Source organism: Heloderma suspectum, chromosome 16, assembly GCF_057233095.1.
Source record: "Heloderma suspectum isolate Gila_16-S chromosome 16, 16-S_ref, whole genome shotgun sequence".
Taxonomy (NCBI): Eukaryota; Metazoa; Chordata; class Lepidosauria; order Squamata; family Helodermatidae; genus Heloderma; species Heloderma suspectum.
This window is the reverse complement of record NC_139473.1, coordinates 8,149,627-8,174,496: the sequence shown is the minus strand read 5'-3', so window position 1 is coordinate 8,174,496 and position 24,870 is coordinate 8,149,627. Positions and strand designations below refer to the sequence as shown.

At 46.1% G+C, this 24,870-nt stretch overlaps 1 protein-coding gene across 8 annotated transcripts in view; it reads right to left on the bottom strand.

Annotated features, from left to right (window-relative positions):
* The window catches only part of AATF (apoptosis antagonizing transcription factor), a 111,092-nt gene that overhangs the window by 11,533 nt on the left and 74,689 nt on the right, over positions 1-24,870 (bottom strand). Inside the window, exons 12-13 of one of the 8 annotated variants that reach the window (XM_084822414.1) lie at positions 17,096-17,164; positions 1,934-3,407 (exon numbers count right to left, since the gene is read on the bottom strand). The exons of 4 other annotated variants lie outside the window; for them this stretch is intronic. In XM_084822414.1, the coding sequence (XP_084678540.1) occupies positions 17,140-17,164 (25 nt within the window). In that variant the 3' untranslated portion in view covers positions 1,934-3,407; positions 17,096-17,139. Of the gene's footprint in view, positions 1-750; positions 3,408-5,189; positions 5,344-17,095; positions 17,165-24,870 lie in introns of those variants that run through there. 3 more of the 8 variants (XM_084822412.1, XM_084822415.1, XM_084822417.1) reach the window with 3 other exon arrangements.

Genomic DNA, 24,870 nt, shown 5'->3' with positions numbered 1-24,870 from the left:
ACAAACTGGTGAGGCTAAAAGAAAATTTGCTTGCCCAAGCACCTAAGGAGGAGGCAGAGGTGGCATCTGAGCTCCAAAACCCACGCTTTGGGGTCCTAAACAAAGACGGTGCTGGAGGGCAGCATTTCACTTTGCGGCGTGCCAGGCCACCCACTTAAAAACGACATGAATTAAAAAAAAACTTAAAATAAAATAAAGATCAGGAGGGGCAGGAAGCCTGGCAAGGGCCAAGAGAGGTGACCACAGGGACCGTGTTGGGAGACCACGACTCTACACCGCCCAACGGGTCTTTAGCTGGTAAAACGTTGGCTCTTTCTGTTCCTCCATAAAATCAGCGATGTGGGGCAAAACATTTTCTGGAAATTTCTCTAGGGCTTTATATTTCTGAGGAAAATTTTCCATTTCTTAAGTTCATTAGTCGCAATGAATGGATGCCAATTGCAAAGACAACAGCACGCAACCTTGTGCTGTTGTAGCTGAGTGGTTGTTAGCACATCTATCGTACACAGCGCCTTTGGGTTGCTAATGTTTATTAGCGTGCCGACGGTTTTCAGCACCTTTTTTTTCTCTTAAATTTAAATGCAGTGAGGGAAGTGCATGCTATTGTCTTTACATGTTTACAAGTATTCAGGAAAATTATTATAAAAATATTATAACAGTTAAATCACACTGAGTGTGCTTTAATTATCCCTCTGAAATTATTTCAGGTCAAATAGTTGTGATGTATTGGGACAAAAAATTAACATGGCTCACTTTTCTTTAGCTTTGTGGTTTAATAAATACAAGTAAGATAAACATGATAAATTAGATCACACTAGAGGGCATCAGAAAATTTCCCGATGCAAAGCACCCTAGGCAAATTACCCTAAATTTGCAATCCAAAATTTTCCAGAAAACAAACATCACTGCCATAAATGCAGGTTGACGTTACGTTCTTCTTTTGAGCTGCACTGTTGCCATTGCTGACCAAACATGTTTTATCCGTGAAGCCTCCCAGCACGCTTGAGATCAGCCAAGGGGCTGTATCTCTATCATATCTGTCAGGAGGGATATCTACCTGATGTCATATGGTCAGCCTCATAGATGTCCTATATCACAGATATTAGAGGGCCAAAGCTGTCAGTATTTCATTGGGTTTTTTATTTATTATTTGCATTGATTAAGTTTTTATCCCACCCTTGTGCCAAAGAATAGCATCCCTGTTTTTTATCCTCACAGTTCTGTGAGGTATGTCAGGCTGAAAGATAGCAGCCCTCTTCAGACATCATGCTAAGCCATGATGGTTAGGAGTTTTCAGCTAACCACGTTGGCTTAGTGTGATGTCTGAACAGGCATCTGCCCAACCATGGTGATTTATTAACCATGGACTAAGCATGTTCACTAACCACTTGCTGCAAGATGTTTAGTGGGCTCTACCATGCCTTAGCATGATGTCTGAACAGCCTCCATGGTTAATTGACAGCTGCCATAGAGCTCCGCGTCAACAGCAGCCAAAGAAGGAGTAGCCACAGAGCACCAAAATGGCCATCAGTGCAAAGGCTGCTGGGATGCGTGCCCGCCCATCAGGAGGACTGCGGCTCCTGTGTCAGGGTGGGTAGGTTAGTCTAACTATGTTGCAGAATGTGGTTATCGGCACGTGTGGCAGCAGCACTCGCAGGGGTTAAAGGTAACCACCACGCACCATGATTAGCCTAACCACCCTTCCCTGATGCGTGTCTGAACAGGGCCAGCGTCTGTCCTAAGCTACGTTTTTTCCCCATCAGCTAATGTTGTTGACCAGCCATCTCCACTGCATATGTGTGTTCTAAGCCCTTCACGTATATTACTAAGATAATCACCTGCAATACAATTTTATTTTTAAATTCCTTGATTACTAGAGAGAGAGAGAGAGAGAGAGCGCTTAAAACATTTAAAAACACCCACACACGCTATTGACGTTAAGTCCATACAGAAGTTTATGGAGGTGGTCAGCTCTATAAAACTATTTTATTCCATTTTAAGTGGGGGGCGGGGACGGGGAGGGAGAACCTAATATAATCTATGCAGGTGCTATATTACTACATACATATGCACACATTACTTATGCAAGATAATCTCCATTGGCAATTGATCACAGCAGGCTAATAAATCCACTTTATGGGGATTTAATTTCCAGCTTTTTGACCTTCTGAATAAAAACAAGTGAATCATCTTTCCCTTTGCTAGATTTACACTGGGTCTAACCTCTACACAGAGCATGTCTCTACTGGGAGAGGGAGGCAATAGGCGTCCATGAATCCCCATCAGTGAAAATAATTAAATACATTAAGATCTACGGTCGAAGGAAGAAAACATAAGCATTCTACTGGTGGTGTGCGTGGTGTGTATGTGCACGCACGTGCATATATATGTATGTGCATGTGCGTGTCTGTACACACACACACAGAGCGAGAGAGCGCTTCTCACTTTTGCTCTCCTAGGAGCCACTGCTCAGAAGATGGGTTGTACATATTTTATTGAACTTTTAGGAATTCAGAGTGTTAACTTAAGTAGCCATTCTGAGGTTACATTCCCTTAATCACATTTTCAAGATGCACAAAGGGCACAGCCAAAGAAAAGAGATGCACATCTTTCCCCCCATATGCTGGACGTCTCCAGCACCAACCCATGCTCAGGGTGACACAACCACCGTTGGGGTACCACAGTGTCCGTTAATGGGTGGCGGTCCTTTCTCTAGCGACATATTCACACACGCTTTTGTCCTTTAATCCCGGTTTCATTCCCCAGGATCTTGGGCCTCACTCCCCAAAGCGACAAAGTTCCTTGGTGAACGTAAAGCGAGTGTTCTTGGTACTCAACACAGTTCTTGGTTTGCTTTCTTCTGGCCTAGACTCAGCCATGGCTTCTCTGGAATAGTCTCATACTGCTAAAACATATGTGGTCGCTCATCAGCCCTCAGGGCTAGTTTCAGGCTTGAAACGGACTTGATAACAGCACATGAAGCACGCTTTGGCAGAGAGGTTGCCAAGCACTATCCAACAGCCAATCAATACAAGCAGCAAGCACGTGCGGTGTGAACACTGGGGCAACGTTTGCCTGAAGTGTCCTGCATTGGGTCAATCTTGCGGGCAGATTTCAGAAGCATAAGACGGAAAAAGTAGATGCACGCTCTCGTTTCCCAGTGGGAGCAAATATGGTGTGTGCCACTGGTATACACTCCACCAAATGGCCACACATCAAATGTTCCAGGAACACCAGTGGTGGGCCCATCGACTGGGCTTGCAGACTGCTAGAAACTGGCCTGATATGGTGATCCCCCCACCTTCTCAGCGTTCCAGAGCCTGTGGATGTGGGGCATCCCACGCTAAGGCTTTTCTCCTCATTCAAGATGTGCCTGTTTGCCGAAGAGTGACCGATAAAGCTCTGTCCTGGTGAGAGAAGAGAGGGAGAACGGAAAAGTGCAAAAGGTTTTATTTACTCCAACTTACAGGCCTGCTCCAAAGGCTTGAGAGGGTAATAAAAATACATAAAATAACGAAATATAAATAAATAAATAAAATGAATAAACATTAAAATAGGGAAAAGCACCCAATTCTATGAACCCACCCATACACTACCCTCAACACTTGTGGCCCTTCTCTGAGTGCCTCCTTCAGGGGAGGTTCAGAGAACGGCAACAACGGAAAGGGCCTTCTTGGTGGTGGCCCCAATTGTGGAATTCTCTCCCCACTGAAGTCCACCAGTCACCAACACTGTCATTTTTCAGTGCCAGGTTAAGACTTTACTCTGACAGCGTATGATAGGGCTTCTTAATTTAGTTGTTTTACGGTCCTTACAGGGTCCCGGCTGTAAGATGCCTTGCGTCTTTTTTTTTTAAAGAAAGGCATCTGAAGAAGGAGAAGAAGCTTTGTCTAACTTAAACCTGAGCCCCAAAGGGCAGCTTACATGGCAGGCAGGTCTGAGGTTTCTAAAAGGTGCTCAAAGCATAAACTCTGGTGAGGCCACAGTAGCATAAGTTCCATCATGTCAGGAGGGGAGAGATCAGCCACTCAAAATGCCTCCCTTTGCACCTTTGCTAGTTAAACCTGATCCATGGATGGAGAGCATCATAAGTGGATCTCTGAGAGCCTAATGGGACACAAGGAAAGAGAAGCTGTTTCTAAGCCACCCTTCCCCAACCTGATTCCCTCCAGATGCGTTGGACTACATCCCCCATCATTCTCAGCCTGCATGGCCAATGGCCATGCTAGCTGGGAATGATGGCAGTTGCAGTCCAAGGCATCTGGAGGGAACCAGCTTGGAGTAGGCTGCTTTAAGGCATGGGGTGGTGATGAGAGACTAAGCCGTTTAGGTCTATGTAAGTGACAACCAGCATTTCAAATGTATTAATGATACTTTTAATGGGTGTGTGTGTGCTACCCATAGATGTCCACAAAGCAGCTTACAAAATACAAACATTAAAAAAAACTTTTAAAAAACCCATAAAAACAAATTAAAAAAAGAGTAAGACTCAAAAACATTCAACAGAAGCGAGCGGCAGTTCAACACAGAATCATTGCTCAGAGGATCCCAGATGCCTCCGGAGACGTAATCTTGTTCAGATGCTGCCTAAACACTAATAAGGCTGGGGCATGATAAGCCTCTCTAGGAAGCAAGTTCTAAAATTCTGGCGCCACCACCGAGAAGGCCCTGTTCTCTATCACCACCCACTGCTTCTCAGAAACAACGCCAGGTTTCTGCAGATGGCCTAAGTATGTACATAACTTGACACTTGAAGGGGCAGTCCTTGAGGGAATGGCCATGTTCCTGGGAGAGGATACGGAACCACTGGAGATGCTGGTGCAATCACTTCCACTGGCCCATCCCTATGAGGTGACATCCAGCACCACCAGAAGCATCAAGACTAGCGGTGAGCAACTTGTGGCCCTTCAGATGATGCTGGACTACAATGCCCATCATCTTTCACCACTGGCTAGGGCTGATGGGAGTTGTAGTCGAACAAGCTGCAGTCCACAAGTCGCCCACGCCCGACGTAAAGAGTTTTCCAGGGCAGCCCCACAAAAGAATGCTGTGGCAGTCTAGTTCAGATGCTGACTAGGGGCAAGGAGGGAAAAGTAACTTTCCAAGGTCAATTTGGAAGAGGCAAGTGGCACCATCACCCACTGCTTGAAATGAAAAAGGCCAGCAGATAATTAAAAATGCATTCAGCAATCTTTATTAATAAACACAAGAGCTGGGGAGACCTTGCACAGTGCCTCTCTCTTGCGGCACAGAAATATGTAAATGCCGTGCCAGAGCTAGATTCCATCTCTCTGGGGAATGAGGTTTTTCTTCCCCCTATAAGTTTGCCCTTTCCACACAACGCTTTCAAGGAAGGGAACAAGATTGAATATTTTAATAGGATGTATGAGACCATGGCGCTGTAAGGAGGATTCAATCAGGAAGGCTGTGTGGGACTATAATTTAGTTTTCATATATGTTGTTCTTTTATTCCTTGAGGTTGACACAGTACGTGTGTGTGTGTGTGTGTGTGTGTGTGTATGAAAACAACCTAACAAGAGATTCAAATTAATAGCACCCATGTAGCATTTTTGATACACAGGGACAGGATGGCTTTTGTTGAACAACAAGAGCAACAAAGATTAGGCTACGGTTTAAAAAGATGAAAAATAAAGTTCATGTATTTGAAGTCCATGAAGGCAGAAAGATTCATAAAAAGAACAGCTAAATATATATATTTAAAATCTATGAAGATATATTAAAACAATCACAGGTGCCATGAAGCACTTGGGAAACTCTCATCGCCCCACACCCTGCAAGTTTCTAGTCCTCAAGGATGGTTAGATAAGCTGGGAAAATGTGATGCCAGCAAACATGATTGGAAGTGATGAAATAAGTACATCCTGAACCAATTAATGTTAGTTTTCAGTTCCCGGCTATTCTTCATACAAGAGAAGATCACTTATGTGCTTGATTAACATATTTTATCACGTAATGGTAACAACCAAACGTTTGTGCTTAGAATAATGCGAAGATGGAAGCCTCATTCTCAGGCCAAACTACATATTGTGCAGGTGGCCCAAGCTGTATTTCCTATTTTTTAAAGCAGGGGTGCAGAATGTCAGGCTTCGGGGGCCACTAAGAGTCTGAATCGGTGGTTTTAGGAAGCCTGAAAAACCACCCATCCCCAGTTTCTACATGGCATGTTTAATGTCCCCACATCACTGTGAAGAGTGGAGCAGAGGCTGGCTGAGACAACCCACGGAAAAGGGAGACCATACGCAGGCGAGGTTTCGGGGAACAGCTGGGTGCTCATCGATTCACCTTTTGTTGTGGCAGAAGCATTTTACTGGCCATTACCACCAAGCAAACGTTTCCACTTGTACTGCAACATCAGTGAAATTCCCAGGCACAGTGCAAGCGGTTGGTGTCCACAGCAGAGTTTGCATGGAGAGTGGAGGACCAGGCAGCAAAACATGCATTTGGATACACCGTCGTTTCACTCAGGTGGGCAAAGACGACAAAAGGCATGCAGTTTGCTGGCTTTGGATGAATTCCGAAAGCTCCAACTGGCTTGGAATCCTTTAAGAGGGAAATCAGGGATTCCCACCACCACTAAATAGCGATGGACACCCACTGCAGTACATGGCAAGAACAGGGAGTTTGACAGCAAACATCCTGGCTCAAATCCCTGCTCAGCTGCGAAGACCGGGTGAGACCCGGCTCCTTTCCCAGCCAAACTGCAGCTATATATGACAAAATACGAAGTGGCCATCCACCAGGTTAAGCTCTTTGTCCATATAAGACCACCATTTTCTACTCTGGCTGGCCTTGGCTGTGACTTGATCCTTTTTAAAATGGAAATGCCAGGGACTGAACTGGGGACTTCCTACACACAGAGCAGATGCTCCACCCATGAGCATCTTTCTTGTCGGTGGATATTTATTATGCTTTTATCCTGCTCTTCTTCTAACTTCTTCTTCAAGCTCAGGGTTGACAAACATCTTTCTTCCACTTCCATTGTATCCTTGCAAAACAGCCCTGTGAGCTGTTAGGCTGAGAAAGGGGGGGGGGGTCCAAGTTCACCCAGTGAGCTTCGTGTCTGAGTAGAGTTTTGAACCCAGGTCTTCCCAGTCCTAGGCTGAAGCATGAAAGTAACTCAACTAAGGGCACAATCCTATGGATCTTTAAACAGCAAAAAGTCCTACAATGCAGAGCATCCCCCAGCCAGCTATGCTGGGAGTTCTAGGACATAGGATTGCACCTGAGGTCTGTGTAAGTTTCTAGTCCTCAAAAACAAAAATGCAACAGCGCACCTGTACTTATATTAGCCAATTATGTGATTCTGACATTTCCTAACAGGCAATCCAATCTGGAGAAAAGAGGTCTGGAAATCCAGGAGGATCAGAACACCAAAAGCCAAAAGCGAGGGGTTTCAGTACCCGTAGGGGTTTTCAGTCACAACAAAATGGCTGCCCTGTGCCAGAAACAGAGGGGTGCTTGGGAACACACAGACCTGGCCGCTCCTCTCACCTCCTCAAAGGCAATAAGCTGAAACCTCCTGGAAATACCACCTACCTCTTATGCTGAATTAAATAAATATTATATATCACGTTTCTGTCTGTAATTACAGCAACAAAGGTATTATCTTAATATTATTGGGTGGGGGGGGGGAGTCACCAATGTGAAAATCAAAATGGGATTCTTGGTTCACAGCTTATTCTCTTCACCACTATGCTATACCAACTCAAAATCAGAAAGCCTCTTCTTTCGATAAAAAACATAAGTCTCATCTAACGCCATGGTCAATTATGTGAGGATATGTTGGGGAGATAAATAACATCTACAGTTCTACAGCCTGATGTAACTTTTTTTGTTATGCCTTTTCTTTATTTTAGTAGCCAGGTCATCTCAACATACAGTCTCTTTTTGAGATACCTGTTAAGTATTGTTCTTTATTTTATTTTGTTCTTTTGAAGAGCCACTAGGTAGACATAGTACCTGTGCGGCCAACGTGAGGCTCAAACTCTTGACCTAAGTTCGACCAACTTAGAAAACTGGCTGTGCGACACTTTATTGGGGGGGGGGTGTGTGTGTGTGAGAGAGAGAGAGAGAGAGAGAGAGAGAGAGGGAGAGGGAGAGAGGGAGAGGGAGAGAAGGAGATCAGGACAGTTTGCCAACACCTTGCTTTGGTCTGGTGGGAGTTCAGAGATCGTTTGTTTCTTGCACCAACCCCAGAACCTTCTCCCCAAACGCACTTTTCATCAGCCCATCAGTTTTCTGGTGTCTAGTTTTTGATTCTACAGTCCAACTCCTTATGTCCAAGCGCACGGTCCAGTCCTGTATTGCTTACATTCCTTCTGTCCTTCTCCTATCTTCTAACAACTCAAGAGAGGATTCCTATTAATAGTCAGATCAGAGAGAGAGCCCCTGCCAATAGGGCCAAATGGCTGCGTGCCCGAAAGGCTGCTTTAAACCAAGAGGGTGTTCGAATTAGCCAAATGCCAAGGAGTAACCTATGCAGCAAGTAATTAATCGTGCTTACTCCCAAGGTAAGAGTGTGTGGCGGGCGTGGGGTCAAAACAGGGGTCTCCCCTGAATTAAAGTTTAACTTACCCTTTATTGCAACCTACAAAAGCAAGTAATGAGCAGTAACATTTTTATTTCTGTTAAACTGTCATTTTAGGCTGAGCCGGGGATAATTACCTATTTCCACCGCAGTAAGGTTTTATCATCCTTAGTGAGGCATTTTCTAATTTAATATTTTTTACTGTATTATCATAAAACCTTGCTTCGGAGTGGAAGGGGGGGGGCAGGGAGAGAGAAAATTATTGCAAGCCCTTTGCCATAAAATACGCGAGTACCTTGGCTTAATTATTTATGCGTTTCTTAAAAATGGGAGGAAGAGGAGGCGGCAGCATAGATGCCGGGACTGCCTAAATGCATTTGGGTAGACCCGTTATGTCCCTCAGGTCGTTTGAAGACAGAAAGAGGGCCCTACCAAAGTCACAGGAAAACCACGGAGGTAAAAATAGACAGGGTCAAAGGCAACTGTAAGTATCTACTGTAATTAGGATATTTGCATAGAAAAAACAATACCATCTTGATCAAGCAATGGATGTGGATGGATGGGCTGTACGGCATCCCAAGGAATGGACTGGAGGACTTGCTCGGATGTCGATGAAAACAGGCAACCCCCATCCAGGGCAACCAAGTGTTGCACGTGACTACCGGAGCTGGATTGGGGGGGGGGGGGCAGGGAACAAACCTTTTCTGAAGTGCAAAACCTGTTGGGCTCCAGTCTGAACACAGCTTTTATTAAAGTTGTTTTTCCACCTATCTGTTTTTATCTCCTTGGCTTTATATGCACACCTGTTTCCTATCATAGGTTTTATTCACCAAATTCATTATATTTATATCCCACCCTTCCTCCAAGGAGCTCAAAAGGGTTCTACTGCTGCCATTTTATCCCCACAACAAAATAAATTAGGCTGAGGAAGAGAGAGCGCGCGCGTGCCGCTGGCCCAAGGTCAGCGAGCTTTATGGCTGAGTGGGGATTAGAAAGAATAACCTGAACTCAGAATTTAAATTGAATTAAACGTAAAAAAGAAGAAGCATAAAAACCAAAGGCATACAAGTCAGCCCCATCATCTCATTATTATTATGAGGCTAGGATTTCTCCTGTTTTACACTGAATGTTTTTATAATTTGTATATTGCTTGCTGTATTTCAAGGCTGAAATCTGTTCCCTCTTTTTGTAACAACCAATAGTCACAAGAAAAGAAATGATAGACTGATCCTCCTCTCATTTGATTTACTCACCTAAAAGTGTGCGAAATTAGACGTTTTCATATGATCAAGATTTAAAAGTTATCCCACTCAATCGCTTAGCTATTGGGCAGGTAATAAGGGGTTAAAAAAGCAAAAACAAAGCTCTAACAGGCAAGTCCAAAATGAGTAAGCTTTAAAAACTATTAAAATATTACACTTGCCTACATGCCCCCTTGATTAGCAACCAACAGACCACACTTTTTATGAGCTCAGTGTTTACTCACCTGCATTCTCCCTGAGTGGTAGGAGCAGCTGAAGGTTATAAACTGCTTTGCACTCAAGAGCATAGAGATAACAAACACTTCCTTTAATCTGCCTCAGTTTCCAATCTTTTTTGCACTGTGCATTTCCAGATTTATAGTCATGAGGACTAGCGGCCTCCTTTACCTGGGAGTTGTGACAGAAACCTGCTGGCCGTACAAAAGGGTACATTTTGCACCTTGGGTGGAAGTGTAGCTCAGCGGCAGGGCCCACGCTTTGCATGCAGAAGGTTCAATGTTCCATCTTCAGTTTTTACCCTCGCTCTGCATGATATCTCTGAGCACCAGTGACTGGGAGAACGTGACTGGGAGGCTGCCGCTGCACTCGTGTCCTGCTTGTGGGCTTCCTAGAGGCAGCTGGCTGGCCACTGTGGGAACAGAATGCTGGAAGAGGTAAACCTTTGGTCTGATCCAGCATGGCTCTTCTTCAATTCCTATGACAGCGCTGGCAGTCGGAACAGATAATACTACACTTGAAGTGACAATAAATCTGGCTTCCTGCATTCCTAACTTGCAAGAGAGGCTGTCTGCCACACATCCCTGCTGAAGAATAAGTGCCAGCCATCCACCTGCAGTGGAAGTGACAAACCAAAGCGTGTCCGTAAGAGTCCTCTGTTCAATGATGTCTCTCTCAGGGCCTACAGGGCAGCTGACCACGCTTCTCACCTATTGGACTCAGAAAGACACCGCTCCCTTTCCTTCTCTCCATTTAATCGCCCAATCTTGATTAGTAAAAAAAAAGGTAAAGGTGTCCCCAGCCAGTCGTGTCCAACTCTAGGGTGTGGTGCTCATCTCCGTTTCTAAGCCAAAGAGCCAGCGCTGTCCGAAGACGCTTCCGTGGTCACGTGGCTGGCACGACTCCCGCCGAAGCGGCACCTATTTATCTACTTGCAATTTCTTGCTTTCGAACTGCTAGGTTGGCAGGAGCTGGGACTGAAGACGGGAGCTCACTCCGTCACGCAGCACTCGGGTCTCGAACTGCTGTCCTGCCGACCTTCCGGTCTGCAGTTCAGCGTCTTAACCACTAAGCCACCGTGGCCCATAATCTTGATTAGGCCAGCCCCCAAATTGCTGGAATATTTCAAATTAAGGCTGCCGCCTACTGCTGGAACTACTGGAAGACATGCCCCTAACATGGTAAGGCCAGTAACCATCAGCATTCGGCTATTGAGCTGTGTAGAAATGAAATAAATAAATAAATAAATAAATAAATAAATAATGTCCAGCCCTGGTTTAATAAATAATAAATGACCTTTAACCCCCAACCTGAAACACCCAGTTTTAATCAAATGTTCATGTCCTTGGCAGCGTAGATAGACCCTGTGAAACCCAAAGAGAAGAGGAGGAAAGCACAGACACAGCGATTTAAATAATTCCTGGGAATTATTCCTGGGGGTGGGGGCAGACTGCTAACAGAGAATTCTAAGCACTAAACTAAAACTCCCAGGATTTGGAGGGTGGGATATCTAACAGGTTAAGCTAGTATAGAATTAATTTATTTAATGAATGTATAGCCTGTCTTTCAGGGTAAGGCCTCACAAGTGCTCTTTAAAAAGATTTTTTTAAAAAAAAAAAATTTAAAAGGCCTGCTGAAAGGTCACCAGTGAGGGGACCCCGAGGGGAGGGAATTCCAAACATGTGGGGGCCATACCACTGAAGACGCCCCATCTCCAGTTCCTGCCAGTCTGATGTTTCTTAACAGTGGGCCAGACAGCAAGGCCTCCGAGACCAACCTCAAGTCCAAACCAAGTTCACGGCACAGGTGTTCTGTCCAATGACTTAGTCCCATCTGTTCAGTGGTTTAAAAGGTCAAAACCAACACTTTAGGTGGAGCCTGGAAATGAATTGCCAGCCAATGCAACTGGCACAGAATTGGTGGGATATGGTCCGAACCCCTGGTTCCCACGAGCATTCTGGCAGCTGCAATACGTACTGGACTATATTTCTTAGATTGTCTTTAAAGGCAACCCCACATAGCATTACAGTAGTTTAGTCTGGATGTAACCAGGGTGTACGTAGAGGAACAGGTTAAACGTGTAGTGTAGATATACTCTTTCACTCCCATCTCTCATCTTCCTACTTCTTTCTCTCTTGTTGTTGTTGTTTTTTAATTTACGATATTTGTGTGCCACCTTTTAGGGAAAAACCCTTGCAAGGCAGCTTTCAAAACTTAAAACACAAAAAGGGTGCAATCCTATGCATGTTTAGACAGAAAAAGTCTGACAACTCCCAGCATTCCCCAGCCAGCAAGGCTGGGAGTTGTTGGACTTTTTCTGTCTAAACATGCATAAGATTGTAGGACCCTTTTTGGTCTAAGTATGCAAAGGATTTTAGGACTTTTTTCTGTCTAAACATGCATATGATTCCACCCTAAAACAATTAATGTACATTTAAAAACAGCTAAAGCGAAAAGATATTGTCTAGTAAAATACAATTGATTTTCTTTGTTTTTGCAGTGCCACTGTTTTGCCCACAACCCACTTATCAGCCTTGACTAGCTGAAGGCTAATACTACAGGGTAACCTTCCCCAACCTACCCCGCCCCCCAGCAGGATGGCTGGGGGACGATGGAAGCTGTAGTTGAACACATCTGGAGCGTACCAGGCCAGGGAAAGCTGCTGCAGGGTAACAGAGAGCAGAAGGTAGATTGGGACCTGCCACTAGATCCCTAAGTGATTTGGTAGTTTAGCAAGGCAGATCCAATTGTTTAACTATCATAAACAACCTAAAGGCTTCTCCTCTCTCCTCCCCTAAATGAGACTGCTGAAATTAAGGCAGCTTGGGGGATGACGACCAGGAGTGGATTTTTCCCTAAAGCAGCTACTGTGAACTCAGTTCTGGTACTAAGAAACAGTTCCTGGGCTGAGCATGTGCTTAGTTCTAAGTGTCTGCCTGTCTCCCTGAGCCATTGTTTCGTACCTGGGTCTAGCTGAACCTCATCAGGAGTCTAACAAGGCAGATCCTGCAAGAGTGACGGTTGCCCAACCCTGCTGTAGGGTATGCATTTGATCAAAGAAGTTGGGTAATAAATTAGCAACGGACTATCCAGCCACACCAGGTGAAGCACTGCAAAGGAGCGGGGAGAAACTACTTTGGTCCTGCCTGGAGTGAAACCATTTGGGGCAGGGGTCCCCAACTCTCTGGACCCATGGGCACATTTGGGAATCTGAGAAACTGCTGTGGGCACCACCACAAAATGGCTCCCATGGGGGTTGTGGCTAGTGACATAATGGCTGCTGTGGGGGCCTGCTGGGTGGCGGGGAGAGAAATAGCAAGGCTAGGGGCTGGGAGGGGGAAATGCAAAGAGTTGCTTTCTGGCCCACGCAATCTTCTTCTGCCCACACAGATCTTTCCTGTTTGTTCTTTCTCTCCTCTCCCAGCCTCTAGCCTCGTTATTTCTCTCCCCCAACCCCTTTCCTCGCTATTTCTCTCCCTTCCCCATCCCGAGCGTTCTTCTTGCTCGTCCTCCCTAGCCCCTAGCCTTGCTCTTTCTCTTCCACTCACCCCTTTATCTTGCTATTTTTCTCCCCCCTCCACACACACACTCTTTACCTTGCTGTTTCGCCCCCCTCCTAGCCTCTAACCTCTCTCCTTCTCTCCCCTCTACCTTGCTTTCTCTTCCTGTCCGCTGATCAGCCGCAGGTTCAGGAACAGGAAGGGGAACCTGGCACCCTAACGTTTCAGTTTTTAAATAATTTTTTTTGACACGGCAGGGAGTAGATAGCTTCGTGGGTGCTGTTGGAGGTCCCCGTGGACACCATTATGCCGGCGGGTGTCACACTGGGGACCCCTGGTTTGGGGCATGATCCTCCGTTTCCTGTTCCTCTGTTCAAAGAAATATATAGGTAAAGCTGGGTTTAATGTCACAATTCTGAGGGAGCACAGGAAAAAACACCACCACCAGAATGCAGTTCCCAATGTTCCCCAAAAAGTTACACTTGAAACCACGTAGGCAGTATCAACTTAACGACTGAACAACAACAACAAGGCAATACCTGGCGAGTCTCGGAAGACAGGAGACCTGCTGAATGCGATTTCCAGCGGTAATGGGGTGGGTGTGCAGGCTTCTCTCCCCTTCCCCAGCCTAGTGGGCACACCATGAATTATGCAAAACAGCAAACATTGCAGAATGAACTGTGCAAAACAAGAGCGGCCCGACTTCATTTGCACAGAATTCTGCTTTTGGCCATCATGGGATCTGAGGACTTGCACTTCCAAATACAGGGTAGCCACAGTGTCTCTCTGTCTGCATATCCATAAGACAAACAGCAGTGGTTTAATCCCCACCAAAGGAGAGTGCGGACCGTACTGGAGTGAAGCAGTCTATTATCGAAGACAAATGCTAAAAAGGGTGGCACAATATGGGTATACTTTTTCAACCACCCACATTTTCTCCTTCGCTTTCAAGCTTTCTCCTCTTCCATGGCTTTAAAATAAAAAGGGAGAGTGAACGCTAGGTGGCAATCTCATCCTCGTTTAACCTCCGAGGCTGTGGGAAAAGGGACACACACACACACACCCCAACCAGAGAATGTGGGCAAAACTCAGGCGATAAATTAATCGGCAGCCCAGCCAGCATCACGGGAGCTGCTCGCTCTCGGGGAAAAGGAGGTCTGTAGCCATTCCTCCTTCTTCCCAGGTCAGGACTGGATTCTCCCCACACCCCATGTGAGCGCTTTTTAGTCCCTGCGCTTCGAATTCCAAAAGCCAAATGTGTGACCGCCAACTGGGCTCCAGGAGCAAGATTTAGAAGGATTTCAGACGGAAAGCAGCGGAAAGCAGGGGAAAGAGGGGTTTTTATACTTAATGGACCCTGCCCAGAAAAGACAGTGGTGGTCAGTGGAGAATTGCTCCTCTCCCCCGCCATACGCTTCAGATACAATGCCCCCACCCCCTAACTGAAGCACCCCAGGGCTACTCTGCCTGTGCAGCATCTGTTCCTAGCAGTCCCCTCAATCCCGTATCTTGAGTTTCCTTATGACTCTGCTTGGCAGCTCGTCTTTGTTTCAACGGGCTGTTGTTGCTGTTTTAATTCCACAAGTGTGGAAGGGGCCTGCATTGGTCTCACCCACTGACTCAATCCTATGAGGACCAGGACCAGGGCAAAAGGCTCCTTAACCCCTTCCTTCCCACTCTGCACATCCACAGAGCGCTGCCCTTAATGATCCAGTCTGGCCACTTATTCCACAACCAAGTGCTTGCAAGTTTCGGACGGCAGCTGGCATTTCTCCCTGCTTTTCAGGAGGGGTGTGTGTGTGCTAGGGGGGTGTCCACATGGTATCCGTGTTTGTATCAGACTCAGGCAGACTTCACGCTTGCAGGAACTACGTGGCTTTTTACTTGAACTCTGCAGTCCACCAATCAAAGCCAGGTGCAAAATGGTGGTCCCAGGGGTGGAACTAGTCACTTACCTCTTCCCAGGAGCCATGTACCATAATAAGCTGCAGATACAAGAACAATCCTGATTTACTACAGATCAGGGCTTCCCACAGCCAAATTTTGGCGGGGGGGGGGGGTCTTTTTGTTGTTGCAGTTGAACAACTGGGAGTCAGTCACCTTTGATGATCTCCAGCAAATCACAAGGAATCTAAAAGGAGATCCCAATCTACTCTTCTGCCCACCCCTGGCCTATACACTACATCCCACATAAGACATGGCAAAGTGGAAGTGCTTCCTGGCAACTTCCCCAGATGGCTGGTGTAAATAAGTAAACCAGACTCGCAGCTTCCCCCAAACAGGCTGTTTTAAGCCAGGTGACTGGACTAATAAACCACCAGATTCTGTTTCAACTCCAGTTCTACAGTAACCCAAGTTTCTGAGAGAAGAACAGTCGACACGTTTCTGAGAAAAGAATGGAACACTTCACTAAGCTGCATTCTGCAATTCTGCACCAGCATAGAATCTGCTGCTGGACAGAATTTAAAAGTGTAGAATTAGACATCCAAAGAATCTTTCATTATTTCGTTGCAAACCAAAGTTTCTAGTCCCAATTGCTGTGATGGTAGATCAAAGCATGAGTGGAACTGAATTAAGAGCTAGAGCACAGGCCGAATAAATTTCGGTCAGTCAAATAGCAAGGCTTCTGTGCCCAGTTATTCCTTGCTCTTCTCCCCGTGGCCAAGGGATCAAAAACAAATTGTGTAGCATGCAACTTTTGCAGAATTGAAAGACTGCAAAGGTTGCAGAATGCAACTTTTCCTAGCACGGAGCTTTGACGTTTTCATCTTAGCATCCAGGCCCCATGAATGCTAGTGAGTCAACTATACATTTTCCTCTGCAGAAGTTATTACTTTCCCAACGGTTCGTTCTTCTTCTTCTTCCCTTCCCCACCTGTGCTGAAATTTGGGTAGATTAATCACTGTAAAAACACACATACACACACAAGGAATCAAGAAGTGTGTGTGTGGGGAATCTTCTTTTGTATACTTTAATATCCCGTGTGCCTGGGATGATTTCCTCTCTTTCACAGCTTGACTGTTTTGTAACAGATTCTATGCAAGAGATGACAAATTGTCTTGCCAGGGAAAGACGACAAATCATCCTGCCGTTCTTAACAGGTTAGCTTTTATTTATTTATTTTATTAAAAAATGGGGAAGGAAATTTCCATAATGAAAGAGTTCCAGCAAATTTACTGCAGGGGTTGGGTTTATATTTTACAGCCTGCTCTATTCCATAGTCTCAGGGTGTGTTCACTGTTGGGTGGGGGGAGAACAGGGGGGCTGGTCAGGCTGTGACTGGCATTTTCAAAATCAGGTCTGGGGAGGTAAGCTTTGGGAAGACCTAGAGTGGGATGAAGCTGACAGAAGAAAGAATGGGTGGGACCCAGGCACACAGAACATGGGTCTTCTGCTGGTGGGCTATGCCCCGGCCTAATGTAGGTTGCTATTTTAAGTGTGTGTGTTGAGGGGAGAGGAGCCCTAAAACAGTGGTGCTGTCAGGAGAGGACTTTGGGGCAGATGTCAAGGGCTCCCAGAACACAGCAAGGCTTCCCACATTTCAAAGTAAGTGAAGCAATACATCTTACCTGCTAAAAAGCACCCCCTCCATAAGATCATTAAGTCCAGTGTCTTAGATTACCCATCTGCACCACTGCCTTAAAAAAAGGAGCAAGAGTGACAGCTAAGGAGAAATACAGAGATACCTGGGGGAAACAATTAAGAGTGAGTCCCATATCACCAACTGGGCTTAAAAGTAAGTCATAGGTCTGAAAGACTGAAGATGGCTGGGGTACAAGGCAGATGATATGGGAAACGGGAGTTCAGAGTAGGAAGGAGGTGCGAGGAGATCAGTTGAGGAGGGCAGGAAGGGAGGAACAAGGTCCCAAAACAGGCAGGAAAGACAAGACGGTGACAGGGCTCACCTCAAAATGAAGTCGGACCCAGGCCTATGGTCTGAAGGTACACAATGCAGCAACCTTCCTGAAGCTACATTTTCACTGACCTGAAGTCTGAAAGAGGATGCTTGTCTGTTGCAGGGGCAGGCAATCTGTGGCCCTAGACTTAGCCCTCTGCAAGCAAGAACATCGGACCTTATCAAGAGTGATCTGTCCCTCCCCTGGCAGTCTGCTGGGGCGGCGGGGGGGAGAGAAATAAACGAGGTGGTAAAGAGAAAGAGGGATGCGGGGAGAGAGAGAGAGGCAGGGGGTGCAGAAAGAGGGGGGATGCAGATGAAGAGAGGGAGGGAGGGAGGGAGAGGGGGATGCAGGGAGAGGGAGAGAGAAAGAAAGAGGGGGAACTCCCTGATCACTTTTGGCTCTAGCCTCATCCACTGCCAGATGTGGACCCTGACCAATTACTCCTGAGGGAATGAGACCAACAACAGAAAAAAAGATTCTCCACACCCCTGTTCTAAGGTCACATCAACTCAGCATTGCAGCATACGTAAAATAGGACAGGATGTTACCAATCACAGATCTACATAGGAGAAGGTCTACCTTGCAGGGATGTTGTGAGGTCGAGGTACAAGTCTGAAAAACACTTTGCACTCCTCAAACTAATAGTGCTGGCATTAAGTGTTTTAAAGCAAGACAAACTCGTTGTTTTTGCCAGAGATAGCTGGATTGACAGCTTCAAGCCCAAATTCCTCCACTAATCCAACCACTCAGCGTTTGAATACCAGACATACAAAATGTGCAGAGTATAAACGGGGATCTTGTGAAGATTCCCCACCCCCCAAACGCTTATGTCACAGAAATGTATTAATCCCTTAATGCCTGGATTTCGTAGGACGTACCCCCTACTGCTCACGGCAAGATGGGCTGTGACTGACATGGGAGAAGAGTGAGCTTTAAGATCACACTAGCCAGCTCCAGGAGAGGATGCCATCCCCGATCAAAGTGTGCAAGTTATCCTTTTGTGATGGCCCATGAAAGAGGCACTGCAAGGACGATGGTACTGCTGTCCGCTGAGTGTTTTGGCATTGCGTCTCCTTTGCTACATTTCGGCAGAAAACACTACACCACGCAGAGAAGGCGGTGCCTATCCAAAATGGTGGCAGTTCAGTTCTGGCAAGAAGAAATCGATGTGTAGGTGATGCAGTGCACATGACACATCACTCCAAACCACAATGCCCAGCCACGGCGCATCCAGTTTGTAACGTTTTAAAAGAGATATTTTTTTTACGCACGCAGATTTTAAAACGTTTCGGCATAACACACCCATCCGTGATGCTTACTGATGTGGTCTGATCAGTTGTTTGACGCAGGGGCTGGTTGTTAATGATTGCTCCCCTCTGGGGTTTGTTTCTGGTCTGTTCCTGATTGGTTTGGGACAGTTTATAAGCGGCACTGTAACATACCCTCATTTATGGCTGAAGCTGGCATTTTATGCTGAAACGTTTCACATTGTAAAATATCTTTGTTTAGAACATTCCCCTTTTAAAATGTGTAAACTGGATGCGTGGTTGCTGGCCGCTTATTGTGATTTGGACCTCTGGCAAGAGCCAACTGTCCTGTCCCTGGCAGTCAGCTAGGCAGGAAGGAAGAGGGAGACAGAAAAAATGGGGTGGCAGAAAGAGAAAAGGGGTGACCCACCCACCCCTGCCTTAGAGGAAGGGCGGGATAAAACATAGTAAGTGCACTGATTGACGGACGCCCTCCACCACTCAGCCCAAAAGCTCAATGACTTTTCTTCTCCCTGCTGAAACATCTAAACGTTCCTTTGGATCCAAGACTGCTCCTTTCCACATGCACAGAAGGTAGCCATGTTTTGGTGCCGGATGCATTTCTAAAACAATGAGGTTCAAGGGCCTTTCCCATCTGCATTGTGTGTGCATGTCCACCAGCCTCTGCATCAACAGGCAAATTATAAACCACGTCAATCCGTGTTGATGCAAAGCTGTAATCGTCTTTAACTGGAGATCAAAATCAGTACCATGAGTTATGTTTGTGCCATCATCTGATAAGGAACAGAAGGAGCTTCTAGTAAAAAGGAGCAACGAGAACCCTTAACAATGCTGTTAAAAAGCAGCACCCATTTAAAAAAATTGCTTTTGTTCAGACCGATTAGATCAGTGTCACACTATTTCGCCCCAGCCCTAGTTTACATGTTGGGAACATGTCCCCCCAACACCACCAAATCATCAACTTGAGAGACCTTCATTGAATCCCTTGAGAAATGTGTGCCTTCTTGCAAGGCTTAGTTACAAGGGTAGGCCCATTACAAATAATTATTCTGCATACCCAGCACACATATGGAAACTGGGTATCTAGTACAGAACTTGGCATCCTAGAAGACGCATAGTAGCTTGTCCACAATGTGTGTATCACAATTCCATGGAAGCACAGAAAGTAGCATTGGGTGAAGCATTCAACTCCCTAAAAACCTCGGCAAGTGTTTGGTTTAAAAGAAAATTTCTAGCCCTCATGGGTGCAAAGACGTGCTTGAAAGTATATAGGCAATGCCTACTAAAGGCTCAGAAGACAGGCCAGGAAGCCAAATGAAATTCCCAATGCCCAGGGGAAGTGCCCTGCATGCCTGTCTGCACATTTGCCCATAACAAGTAAAAAACATTGAGCATTATTTAGTATGGAATTTGGATTGCTTGGCTATAAAGGCACAGCTGTGAATGCACTCCTACCACTGAAGGATTCACAAATGAACAGTGGTTGTTTGGTGTCAAGTCACTTCTAGGACTCCTGGTTAGGATCTGTTATGGTCTGGCTCAGATGTCATGGCAGGGCTCATGTGTATCCCATGCACATTCCAGTTGTTTGGTTTAAACAAATCATATTTGGCCTCCTAACCACAACTGGAAACCTAGTTCAAATCTGAGTTTCTAGTTCTGACTTGGAGGTAAACTATGGTTTCTGCAAACCGTGGTTTCCCCAATTTGAGTGCCCCAAGCAAACGATGGTTTGCCCAAGCAGGAAGTAATCTAAGTGTATGGGGGAGAAGAGAGAGCAGAAGTCCATTCATGACATCAAACCATGTTTCAGCCACTATGTCTGAACTGGGCCAAAATCTTAGGCTGCCTGCTTCTTCAAGGTTGTAAAGGGCTTAACACTATTATTTTACTCTGAGGGTTGGGTCATGATAATAATCCAATTTTAAGGAAATTTACTTGGGTGCAAGATCCCTTGAAAACAAAAATTTATCCTGATTAAGAAACTCAAGAGCCTCAGAGAGAAGCCTACGAAGGGAATGGGAGAACATTCCACAACCTAGGTGCCACCACAGGCAAGGCCATCTCTGATCTGTAAAGGACCCCTCCCCCAACCAGAGCAGGGGCTTAGCAAATAGGCAGATTGATGCAGGAGAAGGAAATCCTTTACATAAACAGGGGTGGGCAACATGTGGCTTTTCGGATGTTTTGGCCTATAACTCCCAACATCCCTCACCACTGGCTGTGCTGGCGAGGGCTGATGGGAGCTATAGGCCAAAAGACAGGCAACTGTGTTAATAACATAGGCAGTGGTAACCTCGAGACTGGACTACTGTAATGCTCTCTATATGGGGCTGCCCTTGAGGCTGGTTCGGAAGATACAGCTGGTGCACAATGCTGCAGCAAGGCTGTTGAATTGAGTGCCTTCCACGCACATGTAACACCTGTGCTGAAAGAGGTGCCACTTTGCTGCCACTGGCTGCCACTTTGCAGTCGAGCCAGGTTCAAGGTCTTATTATTGACATATAAAGCCCTAAACAAGCTTTTCCCAACCATTAACTTGTCTAACAGTCGCCGTGTTTTTATAGTGATGCATTGTTTTGTTACTTGTTTTGAATTGCTTCAGGATTTTTAAAATGTGAAGCGGTATATAAATGTTTTTTCATTCATTCATTCATTCATAAATAAATCCATCCATCCTCTGGGGAGCCACAAGTTGTTCTCCCCGTTATGCATGTCTTCTAGCCCATTTATCAGTAGTAGTTTGAGGACAATCTAACAAAACTCTCTCTCTCTCTCTCTCTCTCTCTCTCTCATGCACACACAGAGGCCTGGTTTGCACATAACGGCAGCCCATGGCTTAAACAACCCACGGGTTGTCGGGGATGAACTGACCACAGCACGCCAACCACTTCTGCTTTTACTCAACGACCAATGATTGGCTTGTTTGCAGGTTGCAGAGTGTGACGTGCGAACCTGGACCAATGGGTTGGTTAGGGGCTAAACAACCCAGCAGTTAACCCAACAACAAACCACAGGTTAATCACTGGGTTGTTTAGCCCTTAAACGTTACACTCAACAGCCTACGGCCCGGGCCGATTGTAGGTCACTGATTAAAAGTGTAAGTGGCTGACACCCGCTCTCTCCCTCTAGTCCCCAACAGCCCATGGGTTATTCAGCCTGTGGGCTGCTGTTATGTACGAACCAGGTCAATCACTGCAGCCCAACCCAAATATAAGAAAGCAAAATGGGGCAATACCAAAACTACCCATGAAATGCTTTGTAGGCCATTTACAAACAAGCTTCCCTCACCCCCCTTTTAAAAGAACTTTACTAAGAAAATTGATGGGAAGATGAGACTGGACTATGCTGTGGTTGAGTGGGGCCAGGTTCCAAAATGGTTGCATGAGGCTTATGGTGAAGTGGCTGGGCGTAAGGGGCAGCGAAAAGGGGTCAGAGTTGAGGGGGGATGAGAAGAGGCCTGGAAACATGAGTGGACTGGATTTGATTAATTTATGTAGCTTCCATCGAAAAAGAGAAGCAGAGATGTTGGGAAATAAGAGCAAAGCCCTGGAGGAAATAGATAATCAAGGGGAAGGATTCGGGAGGGGAAGGAGAGAAGACTGGACTCCAGGGGGAAGGACAGTTAAAGCCTCAAGATGTAGGCCGCAAATTCTCTGGGGCAGGACTCGCTATACTGCTCAGCATCTAGGACGCTAAATGAAAATTAAAAATAGCGACAACAGGAGTGAAAAAGAGGCAACTGGGCCTAACGTTATGGGGGAGAGGAGAAGAACAGGAGAGGGCGGGTACAGTGAAGTGGAAGGGCCCGATTAGGCCTGGATAAGTGGGTCCTGCAATGAAGTGTTGCAGCGTGGAGCGCTCCCTGTCCAGGATTCCACACTCCACCCCTGCCCCACCCCCTGGGGTTTTCTGCCTCCCCACAAACCCAACGGTCAGCACTCCATGGTCACTGAGCGTGCTCAGTCCTCACTGGACTGTTTGTGGGGTTCTGCCCCCTCCCCAGGGTTTCCTCTCCCCTAAAGATTATTTCTGTCCTTCTGCAAACCTCAGGGTTCCCCAAGCCTGCTGACGCCTCCCCTGCTGTGTACAGGTGGTGTCAGTTTAGCAAAATACACAACGGCACTCACAGCCCATTGTATTTCACTCCCATCGGAAACAGAGGGAATGGCGCCAATGTGAGAGGTATGCATGGGTCACTCCGTGGCAGGAGCTGCTGACAAGCCCAGAGGAGGCCATGCTTCACCCATCTGTGCCAGAATAGGAGGAGGAAAACAAGAAGAGCATCTGCCAAGCCTCACTTTAGCTTTGTGCAGACACAGAGCCTCTCTTGGTCCAGCTGGGCCTCAGGAGAGTTGTGTACACACACACACACACACACTGCACATACTTCCTGCCTACTGCTCCTTATCATTACCGAGCAAGAAACACTTTCATGAGCAGCTGGACAAGGTCTGAGAAGTGCACGCATGTGTGCATTTTAATCTACCTTCAGGGAACCTTTTCCACATCGACTTAGAGCAGGGGTGGGGTGATTTCGAGCTTGCAGGATCCACTTTGTTCTTTACTACAACCCCTAGACCCACCAACCAGAGCCTGGTGCAAAAGACACACTTAGAATTAAAGAATTCTGAGCCCAGGACTTTGTGTTCAGTACCAGAACTGAATGGAGAGCAACAGTCCCTCCACGCAAAAACCCACTCCTGGTTATCCCAACCTTCCTTCATTTCAGCAGTGCAGTGTAGGCAGTATAATGTTGTTGCTATTGTTCAACAACTGGGAGCCAGAAATCCTTGCTGATCTACTGCAAACCACCCAGAGATCCAGATCTACCTTCTGCCCAGCCCTGACTTAGGGGACTCCTGGGACCCTGCCACAGAATTTGCATTGCAGAGGGTTCTGGGATTCTCCGTTCACGCAAACGGATGGCTGCACCCTTGCCCTGTGAACAGTGAACGTACCCAGCCACACATCCCTTTTTTAAAAAACACTCTTTACTTTAAGATGTTTTTATGTATATAAACAATGAAGCATCCCATACTGAGCTACAGGGACATTTACATGTAAACTAACCAAACAACTAAAAACAAACAAAACACGGGGTGGTTAAAAGAGCTAGACAAATCAAAGTATTTCGTATAGAAGCAACACTTTTTAACATGCCTTTGAAAGAAAGTAAAGGAACACACAAGTCTAAGTTCAGATAAACTGGCATTAGACGAGGAGGATCAAGAAAAATCTTGGTATTTCCACTCTACAGAGTCTACTTTGGATAAGAAGGGGAACTGCATTTCCAAAAATTGTCATTATATTTAGGGCAGTTTAGCTACTATGGAATCTTCCCATACCCAATACTCCCCTGAAGACGTACATATGTATGTTACACAGGAAGGGCAGGAGTGGTGGTGGGAAATCTTGCCTGCCAGTACTGATCTTTTCATTGAGGAACTCCCCCAACCCTGCTGCAATAATAGGCTTCCAGTTAAATCCAAGGCTCCCACAGAAAACAGACTGAAAACCAAGTATAGTGAAATGAATAACAACTCTCAAATGTGGCTGGAAGTCCCAGGAAACTGCCTTATACTGAGGGAGCCTGCTGGTAAAGGGTTGTGTTTGTGTGTGTGTGTGTGTGTGTGTGCTTTCTGCATAACGCCTCCAATCCCAGACTGATAGCTCCCAGCTCTGTCAACGCCAGTTCCCAATGCTGGAGCTATGCCTCTGCCTCAGCTATCTGGAAACCTTTATTGTCACCCAGAACAGCATTTTCCCAGGTACCAGCTTGGCCTGCAAACCTAAAAGGTGCTTTCCCAAACCACAAGCTATTGTCTGCCAAGTTGTATAATGCCGTGAATCCCAGCGCATCCCGACAGCTTTTGCACCCGTAATGCATCCCCTCGTCTCCCCCCCGCCCCAGACAATTAATTTATTTTATAGGCTGCAAGCATGCTGCTGTTCCTCCGATTTTTCACAGTATAAACACACAGCGTGCTCCCTGCTGCATGGGATTTTTATTATTTGTTTTGGGGTCAAGCCTCCAAAATGGCTGAGCAAAAAGCCTAGTGCATGTTCACACCACTGTGAAATGCGTATTTGCATTTTCAATCTAGTAATTCACACTTGCAAACAATGAAATTACCTTCGACTGCCACTAAAGAAAGCGACGTTATCGTTACCTTT